Source organism: Numenius arquata, chromosome 10 (genome assembly GCF_964106895.1).
Source record: "Numenius arquata chromosome 10, bNumArq3.hap1.1, whole genome shotgun sequence".
NCBI lineage: Eukaryota > Metazoa > Chordata > Aves > Charadriiformes > Scolopacidae > Numenius > Numenius arquata.
In genome coordinates, this window is record NC_133585.1 from 48,651,623 (window position 1) to 48,665,097 (window position 13,475).

The window sequence follows — 13,475 nt, forward strand, 5'->3', positions numbered from 1 at the left end:
TCAATGTACGTGAGCACACACACTCATGTATATATATAGAATAGTGGTTTGCAGACTTTCAGTAGCAAACATATTCCAATATTCATACAAACCTAGACTCTTAATATTAATGCCATATCGCAATAATCCTGGAATTCTTAAGGATTGCCTTAAGCAATGGAACAATATTTTTGACTGTTTTTTTGGGTGGGAATTGCTATCCATGGCAGTGGCAAAGAGGAAAGACATACTGCATTCCTCAGGAGACTCTAATTCTTTACTTTATTGACTTTCAGTGTAAATCTCTATTTTTTTCAATGGGTGTAGTATGTATTCTTAAATGAAGTAGACATATGTGACTGCAAGGTTTATTTATTCAGTTGTCATCACTACCGATAATCCTTATGGTGCATATTGTTCTATTTTTTAGGGTATCACGTTTGATGAGTTTAGATCATTTTTCCAATTCTTGAACAACCTAGAAGATTTTACAATTGCAATGCAAATGTATAATTTTGCAAGTCGTTCCATAGGTCAAGGTAAGTATTTATATTTTTATAAAAATCTGTTGATAAATATATGAAACTGTTGAAAAAAATACAAAAACGCTTTCTAATTCCTAATTTGTTGTTCTAATGTCTCGGGTAAAAGGCTAAAAAGGCTAGGACTTCAGCTTTGAGAGAAGGCTCAGTCATATCATAAGAGAGATGATAAAGCTTTAGAGAGTCATGGAAGTGGTGGATAAGCTGAACACAGAATAGTTGGTCATAGAATCATAGAATGGTTAGAGTTGGAAGGGATCTTGAAGATCATCTTGAAGTTCCAACCCCCCTACCATGGGCAGGGGCACCTCCCACTAGACTAGGTTGCTCAAAGCCCCATCCGTTCTGGCCTTGGTTGGATGACCTTACCAACCCTAGTCACCAAATCCTACAGGAGTTGAGGTACTTGATGACACCAATAAGAGACTGGTTTAAAGCAAACAAAAGCATTTCTTTACACAGTGGGCATCTGGAATCTGGCCTTCTACAAAGGTTGTAGAAGTAAACAGTGTTAGAAGGTCCGAAGAGGGATTAGGCAGATTTTTGAACAAATTAGTAAGTAGGTGCTGAAAGAACTAGGCAGGTATATACTGACTAAAATCCTTAATACAACAGTTGAGATGCTTGGGGAGTGCAAGGAGAACTATGTGTGAAGTGGTCAGAGTTGTGTGCTCTCCTCAAGTAGTATCTTCATGGATCTGACAAAGTAACACCAGCATAGTCCTACCTCATGTAGCCTTACCAAAGGAGCATACTGTTTTCTCTGGGCTCCATTTCTTAGGTTCTGATTTGTGTCGATTAAGTAGATGCCAGCAGTATATATGTAACATAGGTTTAATTATATTTTCTAATTTTTTATTACGTATAGTATATAGGCTGTTATCTTTTGTGTAAAATAATTGATACCAATTAAGCAGGATCAATTTATATCAGATGAACTATGACCTACTTGGGTTAGAACTGTGAAACTGAATCTTGATTTTCACATTTCCTTATTTTTTGAGTATTTAAATGTGAAAACTCAAGTTAAAAGTTTACTTGTATTTCATAATTCATTGCCCAAAATCCGATTAAATTAATGTATTTTATTTTTTCTTCTGATGTTCTCTTTATGCAGATGAATTCAAACGTGCTGTGTATGTGGCCACAGGTGTGAAGCTTTCACCACATTTGGTGAACACAGTGTTCAAGATTTTTGATGTTGACAGAGATGACCAGTTGAGTTATAAAGAATTTATCGGCATTATGAAAGACAGACTCAATCGAGGGTTTAGGGTAAGGATTCTAATTTTTATAGTAATGTTACTTGACTTTACTACTTACCACTACTTACTTCAATGCCTGTAGCACCAGTAAGTTGCAAACCAACAGTATGTATATCTAAAGATACATGTTTTATAGAAATCCTGAAGCAGTCTGTAAGATAAACTTCTTAAATTTTTCATTTTTTTTATTAGAAAGCAATACATAGAGGACAGAATGTACCTTTATAGTACACAAACCAAATTGGAGATGAGAAATCCTCTGCATTTTGTCATTTCTTCTGTATTGTGAGATCTGATACATTGGCATTAATTTTAACAAGGGTAGCAATTACATCTGGGGTGTTTGCAGGGAAAAGAGAGTTTGTCTCTCTCAAACCTGGGCAATTTACTTAAAGGTTGACCATTGGCTCGTTAAAAAACATTATTTAAAATACCAAGTGTTGGTAATGACTGTTGGAAAGAGTTGCAGCAGCAGATTTTTAATTTTCAAATAAAGAATTAGTGGAGTGGTGCTGAACAATGCTATATTCTAGTGCAAAGTAGCTTTTGATAGTTTAACCCTGTATCCAGTATATTAAATTACAAGAAGCTAGAGGGCAGGAAATAACTTCCAGAAAACTTTCACAGGGAACAAGCTTGTAAATCGTGCTTTGCCTTTTAAGTGAATGTATAGGCCCTGCTGCCCTCTTCAGGGTCTGTGTAGTAGAGGAGAATTTTATAGTAGCAGAAGCCAGAGTATGATCAATAAAAGTCACAGGGGTTTTTTTCTTCATATGACAGGTGTTAACATTTTTAACTAAATGTAAAGTGTTCTTACTGGCAACCTAATCCCTTAGACACAAATCTTAAACTGTATTATGGTTTCTAAAATCACATTTCAGTATGTTCTTTTTATAATATAACTTTAGTAATTTTTAGTTAGCTTCCTAAATATAATTTTAGAACTTTCTGTGGTGTTGAGTCTAATAGTTTTCTTGTTATTTTCGTAATATTATGATTGAATGTAAATTGTGGATAACAATCACTGCATTTGTAACCAACTTATTTCCCTGTTGGTCCTCAATTCCTTTCGTTTTGGTGTGGGAATGATGATTGTTTCATAACTGTTTTGAGATGTTCAGCTCTATGTTTTAATTGTTTATTAATTGTAAGTGTGCAGTGTATGTTAATTTAACCAAAAACCAGCCTGCTTACTAAGTAATTCTTGTAAATGTATTACATGTTTCTCTTTCACAAAATGCATGACAGAACTCATATAACCCTTAAAAATCTTTATCATCCAGCATTATTCAGTCTTATGCATGTATCTTTCTTTTGCCTAGCGGCAATATTCCAGTGGACTGTAAAAGAGCTATAAAGAATAGCCAAGGATGTTCAGAAGAATAGCACCATCTTTCATAAGTGATATGTTTAATTTTAATTAGATACAAGATGTCTCCTGGATTGTGTAGGAGATGATCATGATTTGGTCCTATAATTCAGTTATATTCAGACATTTCTACGTGCAGACTTGTTAGATTATTCAGAAAAGTGCATTCTCTTCAGTAGCATTCCAAGATAATTACAGTACCAAACTTAGGAATTACAATTTCCAGTTAAGTTTTTGTGTCACACAAACCTGACTTTTCCAAAAGTGGGTAGTAAAAATTCTGCCAAAATTTGCCTTTTCAGTTTAATGAACAGTCCCCACCCACCCCAGTCTTGGTTTAGAATGAGAAGAAGAAAGCACATAAGAACCTTTTGCCCAGAACAAATTGGCAGAAAGTGTCGTTAATTGCCTCCTATTGTTTGCTCATTAAAAGTTACACAGTAGTTGGTGTGGCCAGAACATGTAAAAGTTTACCCTCTTCCTCCTACAACATGGAGGGCTCAAATGTTGTCTTGTGCTAAATCAAAACTAACAAATCACTAACCTTTTCTTTGTTAACAACTGTGTTTTGAATCCATATTAAGATTTGGTCAGTTCCATTATACAGATAAAAACGTTATGGCTTCTGCTTACACAGTATTTTGTAGCAACATGGACATTTTTGCTGTGAGAAGTTTGAACCTGTTTATAAAGTGTAAATGCCTGATTTTAATGTTAAGTATCCTACAATTAATGTCTGCCCAAATTAATGGAGTCTCTGATTATTGCTCTAAAAGCATCTAAAAATAACAGTTTAAAATAGGCCTATGATTTGAAATATTTTACAATTAACATCTAGTAGTCTTTTTTTTTAATTATTTTTTTTTAAAAGTTGTTTTACTAAAATGTTTGTCCAGAAGAATCCCGAGGGCATCACAGAGCTTGGTTCTAGGACCATGTATTTTAGAAAAGGGTGTTTTGTAGTTAGATAGCCTGACTAAATCAAACATATTTAAGAGCAAAGAGTTACACAAATCCAATGAAACAGGAATTCTGAAAGGTCAGTCAGCACCTACCAGCTTTGTCCTGTTTACAATCTTAGCCATAAACTTGAGGAGGGTCAGGTACTACCCCTTATAGGAACATAATAAATACTCATTTTAGCATATATTTTAGATATGTTTTTTGAAAAGTAAATGTCTTAAAGAGTTTATCAAATGAAATTTCTCTCTTTCTGGAATATAGTAGTATAATCTGAAACCCTTTTTGGTTTTAGTAGTTTGAAACAAACTAGTATGTTAAGCTGCCATCAAGCGGTCAGTCAGAGTATTGCCATAAAATGTGCAGACATGAAAAGCTTTATTTTTGCTTGCTGTTTGGTTTAAAATAGTTATTTCCTTTCATTTTTTAATTCAAAAATACATAAGAAGATTCCCTTTCACTTATAAATTCCATTTTTAAACTGAAAGATTTGGAAATTAACGATGACAATTTTTACGTAGGGCATACTATGCTGTATCTTGTAGCTACGTGTCACTGAAAGCCATTTTTTTGTATTTTCATGATACCGTTGTCTTACGCTTCCCTCTGGCTGCCTTCACGTGTTGTCTGCATCTGCGCACTTCTCCATCTTCTGCTCCACAGGGCTACAAACCCATACAGAGATACACTACTTTCAAATCCTGCGTGCGGAAGGAGCTGTATAGCAGATAACTGACGGTATGTGTTAGTCTGAGCGTGCCGGCATGCCTGCAGGAATGGCTGGATGTTAAACTGTCACTGCTGTGTTTTCCCATCCCAAAAATTCAGGAATTGGGTTCTCCCGACCGTAAGCCGTGTAGTAGCTCGAAGCGTCACGTTGTGTTTTTGGAGTGAAGCAGCAGAGTTTGATTCTGGAGTTGGCAAGGGCCGACTCGCGCTGTCACTGTTCTGTAAGCCAGCTGCGATTTTGTGCTATGTTTGAAAAAAGGAAAAGTATTCTTCCATAGTTCCTGTTGCTGTTTTCTGTCTGTCCTGTGACCTCTTTTTCTCCAGTACCTATACCTAATGAGTATTTACTAATGAAGATTGTAGAGGCAGATTTTCTGAGACCGACAGTAACCCGGTTCTACTTTGACATACACACTTATGCTTCTGAAAACAACGATGTGGTTTTATCTCAATTTAATGTTATACCAACGATTTCCAAAAATCAGCACTGTGCCCACACACGACCACCATGGCCGTCTCTGTGTATCCGCTGCAGGAATATTCATTCTTTACCATTTACATCGTACTGTGGGTTTCAGTGTAAAAACTGGGGTGCACATATTCTGTAGCCATATGGCAAAACTGTTTGCCACACGGTGGACATAGCAGAAGCGCGTTAGTAGACATTTCTCTTCTTACATAAAGCAAGAGTTTGCTCCTTTGCAATTTAAAGGTCTTGGTGCCAGCCCTTTTTTCATGTCTGTATTGATGGGCTTTGCAGTGGTTGCTATGAAGGCTGTTGACAGCTCACGCAGGTCCCAGATGTGACATTGTGCAGGGGGGAGGAACAAAGAGGTCTACAGCATGACAAACGAGGTTCTCATGGCCAGTGGTCTGCTGTGACGGGGCCCCATTGTTCCTCCTCTGGTTTTAATTATGAGGGCAATATTAAGCTGAGATTTCTTGTCAAATAACCATCTTCACATGCTTCTGACCATCAGCAAATGGGCCTCCCTGAGCGCCTGTATGCCAGCAGGCATGCTGGGCTGCTGGTTTAAATCTTTCCTCCCGAACTGTGAAGCAGCATGGCAGGAAAGGAATGTAGATAGATTAAGCAAAAGTTTCTTGGATCCTGTTTATTTGAGGTGGTGGTTGGCTTCAAAAATGCATATCTGTGAGGATGAGCGGTGTGTCTGGTCACGCAGACTGGCAGCCCACCAGCTTAACAGTCCCACTGATGTTTTTCTTTTGTAGACCCCTCTGCGAGATGGGTAAGGTAAAGGGAATATATCTAAACTGTTGGCCTGTTCCTGTGGCACAGCGTGTCACGTATCCCAAATTGTGTTCTTTGGGACTCTTCATACCATTTCTTTTTCAGTGAAGTGTGGCATCTTTCAAACAGGCTGGTTCTTTGAAATTCAGCAGTAAAGAGAGCTTGGGGCACGTCCAGCCGTATGCAGCTGATTTGTCCTCCTAGAAAGAAGACAAGAGTTCTGTTTAACCTGCATACACTCTTCTTTTTTAAAATTTAGCATCCATAGGATTACTTCTTTATTATTTTGATTAGCATTCAAAAATTTTTTTAATTATACTTCCTCTTTATGAGTACAAATGACTATGTTTCACGTACAGAAGTATTGTACTAGTACGTGAGGAACAGAAAAGGAAATTTGATCTTAACAAAGTGTCTGGTTTCTCCACCTGATTAATGGGAAACTGTAAATGACTAATGAAATAATTAAAACAACATTTTAGTAAGCCAACCCACCAGTCACATAAGAAGAAATTCATGCCTTTAGGTTAATTTTATGTAATTTCATCTCTTGGAAACTTTTGCCTCTTCCTTTCTTCCTTCCCCATGTCTTTTTAAAAATCATTCTTTTAGGAGTATTTTGTCTTTTTGTCTCTGCTAATTCTGCTACAGCCTACATTGTACTTGCATTTCAAGTATTCTTTAAACTGAACTTTTCAAGACAGGGAACAGTTTTTCCAGGGAAACTGGCAAAATGTTACACAGTCAAGATGCTTTCCTAATAATTTCAGTGAAGGCTATGTAACCAACTGGAACAAAATACAGTGTAACAAAAAAAACCCAAACAACCAAAAAAAAAAAAAAAACCCAACCAAAAAAAGAATCCAATGTCTAATAATCAAGGCAAATAAAATTAGCTTGGTGACAAAAAGAGAGGCTGTGGTAAAAGCCTCAAGTTTATATACCTGAACATCTGAGATCTGAACTTGGGCAATAAATTCATTCATTCATCTGTTGAGATGGAGTAAACTGGGGAAAAAAAAATATAGAGTGGAGATTTATAAAGAGAGATTTGTGTTCACCCTGTAGAAAGTCATTCTTTGCCCTGCTCTTCTTCCCACCTGCAGCTCCCGGGTGCTGTGACAAGAATTCCGGCACCTGAGCTGGCGTGTGTAGGACTGTATCGGGTATCTGTTACCTGCGCACTGGAGAACACAGCATAAACCTCATCTGTATAAAATTCCCTCTTCCCTGCAGACACATTGGTCAGCTACTGCCCTTCACTTGAGCAACTGCTCACTGTCTCTCGGGATGAATTACAGTGACATATCCCGTTGTTAGCTGTTCCGAGTTCCTTTTTTGGGCAAAACTTTATGCAACTTAGAATATGTCTTCAAATTTGTTGTAGACATTTATTAAAGTTTGTTGCAAATGTCAGTAAAAGGAAATGGAAGCGTCAGCCAAAGCAGATGTGGAGTGGTTTGGAGTGAATTACTGTGGAGGAGAGCAGAACTAATTCTGTCTTTTCCAGACAGTGTGGAGTGGAGAGTTACATAATTCTAAAAATTATTATTTTCTTTTTAGTTTACAAATGGAAAAGATAATAAAGAAGGAATCATTGGAGATCTGAAATTGAACTATTTCAATTGGGGAATTAAATTCCAGTCTGATGTACAAAGAAACACATACGTGTATGTGAAATACAAAAATCTGCTGCAATTACATGCCAAAGTTAGATTCAATAAAATAACTCTTAATTTTACTTTGTTCCAAATATAAATGTACAGATCACTGTCTGTGCTTTGATATACTTTCTGTGGTAAACGTAGGACTGATGAAAGAGATGAAGGTGCTTGGCACAGGTACCACAGATTACACCATGCTTTGAATCTGCACCCTGAAAAGGGTTAAACAGCACGTTGTGCTCTACATTACGTATCTCCAAATTGCACTAATGCATTTTACTTCATAGTGTAAAAAAAAAAGTTACACCTTTCTATCAAATAATGACGATTTCTCCTTGGAGAGAAGAACTGTAGAAGCTCTGTGTGGTCCAAACAGCTGGCGATGTTCTGGGAGAGCTTCTCTGCCTGCCTTGCTCTCCCTGCAGGGCAGCTTCTCCTGTGATGCTGTAGGGAGAAGAGGAAAAACGCGTGAGTGAGGAACTGCCAAAGAGAGCTGAGAGCTCTACTTTGAACACCTTATGGCAGGGTTAACTAGGAAATCGCTAACAAAACCCTTCCAGAGTTAATTTCCAAAAAAAAAAAAAAAAAGATGCTAGAGGCCAGCTTCGGGAGGGATTCGAGTCCATCTGACAGTACTGTTCACTACACTGTGCGCTCAGAACCTGTAATAGATAGTTAGGCTGTAATTCCAGCTCCGTTCACTTCCACAGTATTGAAGATAAATATTGTATGTCACAATTGTAAACCTAGAAAAAAAGTTGTATGTCCTAGCAATTTCATGAAAATCTTATGATTTTTGCATTAAAAGAACTGTTTTCTAGATGTTCTGAATTTTGTGAGACTTCTAAATTTCTGATCTAAGAAGTTTGTAGGAAGTAATAGTTAATATCTACAGAGAGAGTCTTGAGGCTGACTGGGGAAGGAGATTTCATTTTGAGAGAGAGCTGATAGACGAGTGTGGATTCAGAACCTCATAGCTAGTCATGTTTCAAGGATAAATTGCCGCCTTCTAGACATACTTCGTTCAGTCAAGCGACATTTAAGACGTGTTGCATAGTTAATATTTTGAAAGCTTTTAATTTCTGTACTTTCCTAATATCCAGCAGTTGAATACATCTGTCATAAGAGAGAACTTTAAAAAAAAAAAAAAAAAAAAAAAAAACAGAAATAGCTCTTACTTACTAGTTGAAGAGGCTGTTGCTTACCTCTTCTTTACAGCAAATAAAGCGGGACGTGTGTGATAGACACGTCTCACTGACTCATCTCACCAAAGTAACTGGAAATTACAGAACCCAAACTTTCGATCCTAAAACTGGCTGGAACCTTAAAAACATACCTGGGTACAGTGGGAGGAAAAAGTTCCAGCGAAATGTGAGAGCATCGCAGAGTATGTGGACAAAATGTTCTTTCTATGGGTTTGGTACACGGAGAGTAGATACAACTACAGTGCATACATGAGAAATAAATAGATGAAGGGTTAAGGTACTTCAGTGTTTCTTTTATTGATTTTCATGAACATTTCTCTGAACCTGTTTCATAAAATAAAAAAATAAATGCATATGTCAAAGCACTGGTTAATTAACCAAACGTGCTTTTCTTAAATAATGCAATGCATTTTGCAATTAATACATTTTTTTTCATAAGATTGGCCGTAAATCTCAAGTAAATTATTCATTTATGGAAGTATTGTTTCTGATACTTCCTTTAAAATCTGGATTATATACTGCTGTGCATTAGATTGTTTTCTGGATATTTACAACTTCTGCATAATGCTTTTTAGTTATACAAGAGTAATAAGAGTGAATTAAATGTAGGCTTCACTCTGTAATGGTTGGTTTTAATATATTGCAGTGTCACATTATTTTTAACTTCTTCGCTCACTTCAACCAAAAGGAGCTCTCAGACAATCTCTCACCTTGACACTGTAACCATTTACCTCCAGACACTGGACTTAGTTTCTAAAATGGGTTGCAATTTAGAATTACTTGTAAGTGCTTCTGGCTTATCCACAGTTACAATTCCCGTTCCTTGCTTAGCCTCTCTCCCCAGCTGATATAATACTTATATTATATAAATCTCCATCTTTCTGCACTCACTAACAAAATACTTTTGTGAAGTTAGGAATAGCAGAAGAAATGATGAGCTGCAGTGATAACTACAGACAGCACTGAGTCTGCTGAATCCCCCAGGTCAGCCTGTGGCGGATTTTCCTCTCCGTTCAGTGGGCACTTATTAATGTCAGTTAACAGAACGATGTCAAACTACAACTCGGTTTAGGATTCAGGTGACCCAGTGTAAAGAAGCTTCCACATCATCTGCCTGTTTTGTATTGGGCTTTTGCTAATGCCTCAGTTTCGTGAGCATCGATAACTTTCTATGCTTTTTATTTGGTGTTAGAAGTGAATTTTTTAGTATAGTGTTGATGTGAAGAAGCAAGAAAAAACTAGAGAGAGCGAGCGAGGACATACCTGAATAAAGAGGAAACCCTTTCTTACAGCTTATAACATACGCAGGCTATTTGTTGAATGCTAACGGTGTGCTGTGAGGTGAGGATGGATTCTGGATACTTAACCTGTGTATGGATTTATTACCCTCATTTTACAGAAGTACTTCTGAGCCGTAGAAGTATTTGATCTTTCGTGATTTTAATATTGCAAGTTACATCTAGTGTGTATGAGTCTGAGTAAAATTTAATGTAGTATTGAGGAATTTAGAGAGAAGTATCTTTTTCCCAATTGTACGTTTTCACTTTTCACAGGAGACTCCAAAGTCTGGTTGGAAGGAATATTACTCTTGTGTGATGACTGTAACCAGTGAACACCTCAGAGATCTATGGAAGCAATTTCGGAGACGAGATATGCTGAGATAAAGGAAGAAAGGAGGATTATCTGCACCGGCTAGAACTATTTATTCCTACGAATTCTTAATGAAGAACAAACTAACCCAGGTGAATCGTGAATCTTCCAGCTGCAATAGAAAACACAGGACTTAATGTAGTGATCATCAACTCTTAACAACCGCTTTTAATATGTATTTTATTTAAACGACAAGCTATCACCTGATTGGCTGAAGTCTTTTTTTTTTAAAGAATACATTTTTAATATTATTTTTTATTATTTTGATATACGTTTGTCATTTAAAAGAAAACAAACATAAGTTTTACACCTGGGAAGGCAAATGTTTTGGCAATGGAGAGAAACTGCCCCACATCAGCTTAGACTGTGAATTTGCTTTCAGAAGAGCATTATTAAAAGTTTGTGCTAAACGAGGAATGAGAATACATTAAGTAGCAAAACAATTATATACAAGTTGAATGTACAACTTAAATTCTTAGAAGCCAACAAAGCTGTTACTTTGAAAAGAGTAAAGCTGTGATGGTTATAATGTGAATGAAAGGTATTTACCTAGGAAAGGTACTGTATGGACTATAATGTTTAGATTCTCCAAGTCTTATGATAATGTTTATTTATTTATCCTTTTAAAAAAATAGTAGAGAGTTTAAAGTCTTTTGAGCAGTATGTTGAAAAAAAGTCAAAATGTTCAAATTCACGTTAAGTAACATGTACATTATAATATTTATTATAAATTTTATTGCCATACATATAAATTCACTGCTACATTTCTGGTAGAGTAAAACTTCGTGTGTTTCTTGTGAATAGTGCACTTTTATGTGAAGTAAGATGTGGCACTGAGTAGAAATTATAGCCGTTTAATTTGCTACTCTGGAATGCAGTACCTGAAAAAATAGATCAATAACTTGTGTTTGTGTCCAAACAAAAAAGCAAACCAAACACGAATGCATGCAGCAGCACAGAGCAACACGCACTAAGTGATGTTATTTGAGTATCACGCAGCAAATATCAAGCAGAAATTGGGCCTCACAGAAGTTATGGAGAGCACGGGCCATATGGAGTAGCCACCGTGACCTTTCCTGCCCTGTCGGTTTAGATGTTATTGAAACAGCGGTAAGGACACTGTTACCTTTGGTTTTCGCAGTCTCTAAATTTTATCTTTGCTATTCAGTAGCAATGTTTTTCCTTACTCCCTTTCAAGATGATTTTTAGGCAGTGCAAATTAAACCCAAACAAACATGAACACGTATTTCTTACATCCTTCTGGATGTTAAATAAGGCTGTATCTGTTTAGGAACAATCTGTGCCTTGAAATATTTCTAGTTGAATACGCACAGGCTAAAACAAATGTCAGTAAAATGTTATTGGAAAGGCAAATATTTGGTGGAGTCTGACAATTAAAATAGAACCAAAATAATGGTTTTAAATCTTCTTTTACTCCAAATAACTGTAAGCAAACTTGTCAAAATTGTACTTAGTGTGCATGTTGCTCAAATGCCATCTTAGATCACACGTGAGTAGAAAAAACGTATAGTATCTGTGTATATACACCTAAGTTTAGAAATGTTTAATTTATAATAAGATTTATCTCTGCTAAAAAGTCAAAACAAAATGAAAAGGAAGATGTTTTTTAAGAAATTCCACTCTGGGAATCTTCAAGAAAAAAAAAAAAATGTACGAGGTGTGGCTTTTATCTGAGAAAAAGCCCGTTCAGAGAGCTTTTGAAGGATGCTACTTTAGTTAATATTTCATGATAAATACTTACCAAATTTCTTGGCATCTTTAACTACTGACAACAAGAAAAATCAAATAGATTGGGATAAAGACACAACAGAACATGGATCAGCTGCGATCCCTGTGTGATCATTTAGGGAATCGATGGTATTCGATGTATCGTCTTGGTACGCAGAACTGTCTCGCTGCTTCTTGTCAGCATCTGCAAACCCCACAGTTTGCTGCTTCAGTGATGGAGGACAATAAAAAGGGAAGGAAGGAAGGACAGGGTGTTACTGAAGGGGTGCCCCTCCTTCCTCTTCATTCACTGTCATCCACCCTGTGGAGGAAGCAGCAGCATCATTTTGCTCCTCCACTGCCCTAGGCAATAGTGCACTTTGCTTTTATGGCTGGCTTGAGACAATTTTATCGTTTTTCTATGTATTTCCTAACTATAGTCACTTAATATAAAATAGAATGTGAAAGTGTCAGATTAGTTTTTAAGAGTATTTTTTCCTCATGTTTAATAATAAGTTATTTAATATAAATATATGCATATAATATTCTTATTTCAAAATAAATGCACTTGAAACTCATTTTCTTTGCAGTGTATATCATTCAATTTTTTTTGTCGTAAAACCAGCTTTTTTTGCATAACGGGAATGTACAAGTATTTTGAATTGGAGCATTTCACCATCACAAAAAAGTATACTTTTTGGTTTCTTTCAGCCATTTCTTTAGATAGCTTTGCTTTTCTGCCACAGAATTCTCTGTTAAAGAGCTGGAAGTGCAAGGAGAGGCAGGTGAAAACAAGGCGGGGTAGTGGGACATGCCATCTGCTCTGGAGGCACCCCTCGGACAGGCAGCAGTCTCTGTGCTCCATGAAACCTTACTCAAAATCCATCAAATTCCTGGCAGCAGAGAAGATTTGTGTGCTGCAATGAAGGTATGTCATAGTTGCGTAAATGAAGGCTCTTTGTAAAACCTGCTCTTGTTCTCTTCTGTAAGAAAACTGTAATAATATAAGAGGACAATCAGTGGATGCTTCAGAACTGCCCACGGGTGTCCAGACCAGCTGCAAATCGTGATAAAATGGTAACTTGAACCTGCAGCTTTGGGTAGCTTCATTATACTAACTTTTGCCTGAGCT

The 13,475-nt window shown here is 36.7% G+C and overlaps 1 protein-coding gene across 1 annotated transcript in view; it reads left to right on the plus strand.

Moving 5' to 3' along the window:
- Positions 1-12,920, plus strand: part of MICU3 (mitochondrial calcium uptake family member 3) — a 44,376-nt gene extending 31,456 nt beyond the window's left edge. Inside the window, exons 11-14 of the mRNA XM_074155119.1 lie at positions 410-518; positions 1,639-1,796; positions 4,779-4,853; positions 10,519-12,920. Coding sequence (XP_074011220.1) covers positions 410-518; positions 1,639-1,796; positions 4,779-4,847 — 336 coding nt within the window. The 3' untranslated portion in view covers positions 4,848-4,853; positions 10,519-12,920. The remainder of the gene's footprint in view (positions 1-409; positions 519-1,638; positions 1,797-4,778; positions 4,854-10,518) is intronic.
- The last annotated feature ends 555 nt before the right edge of the window (positions 12,921-13,475 follow it).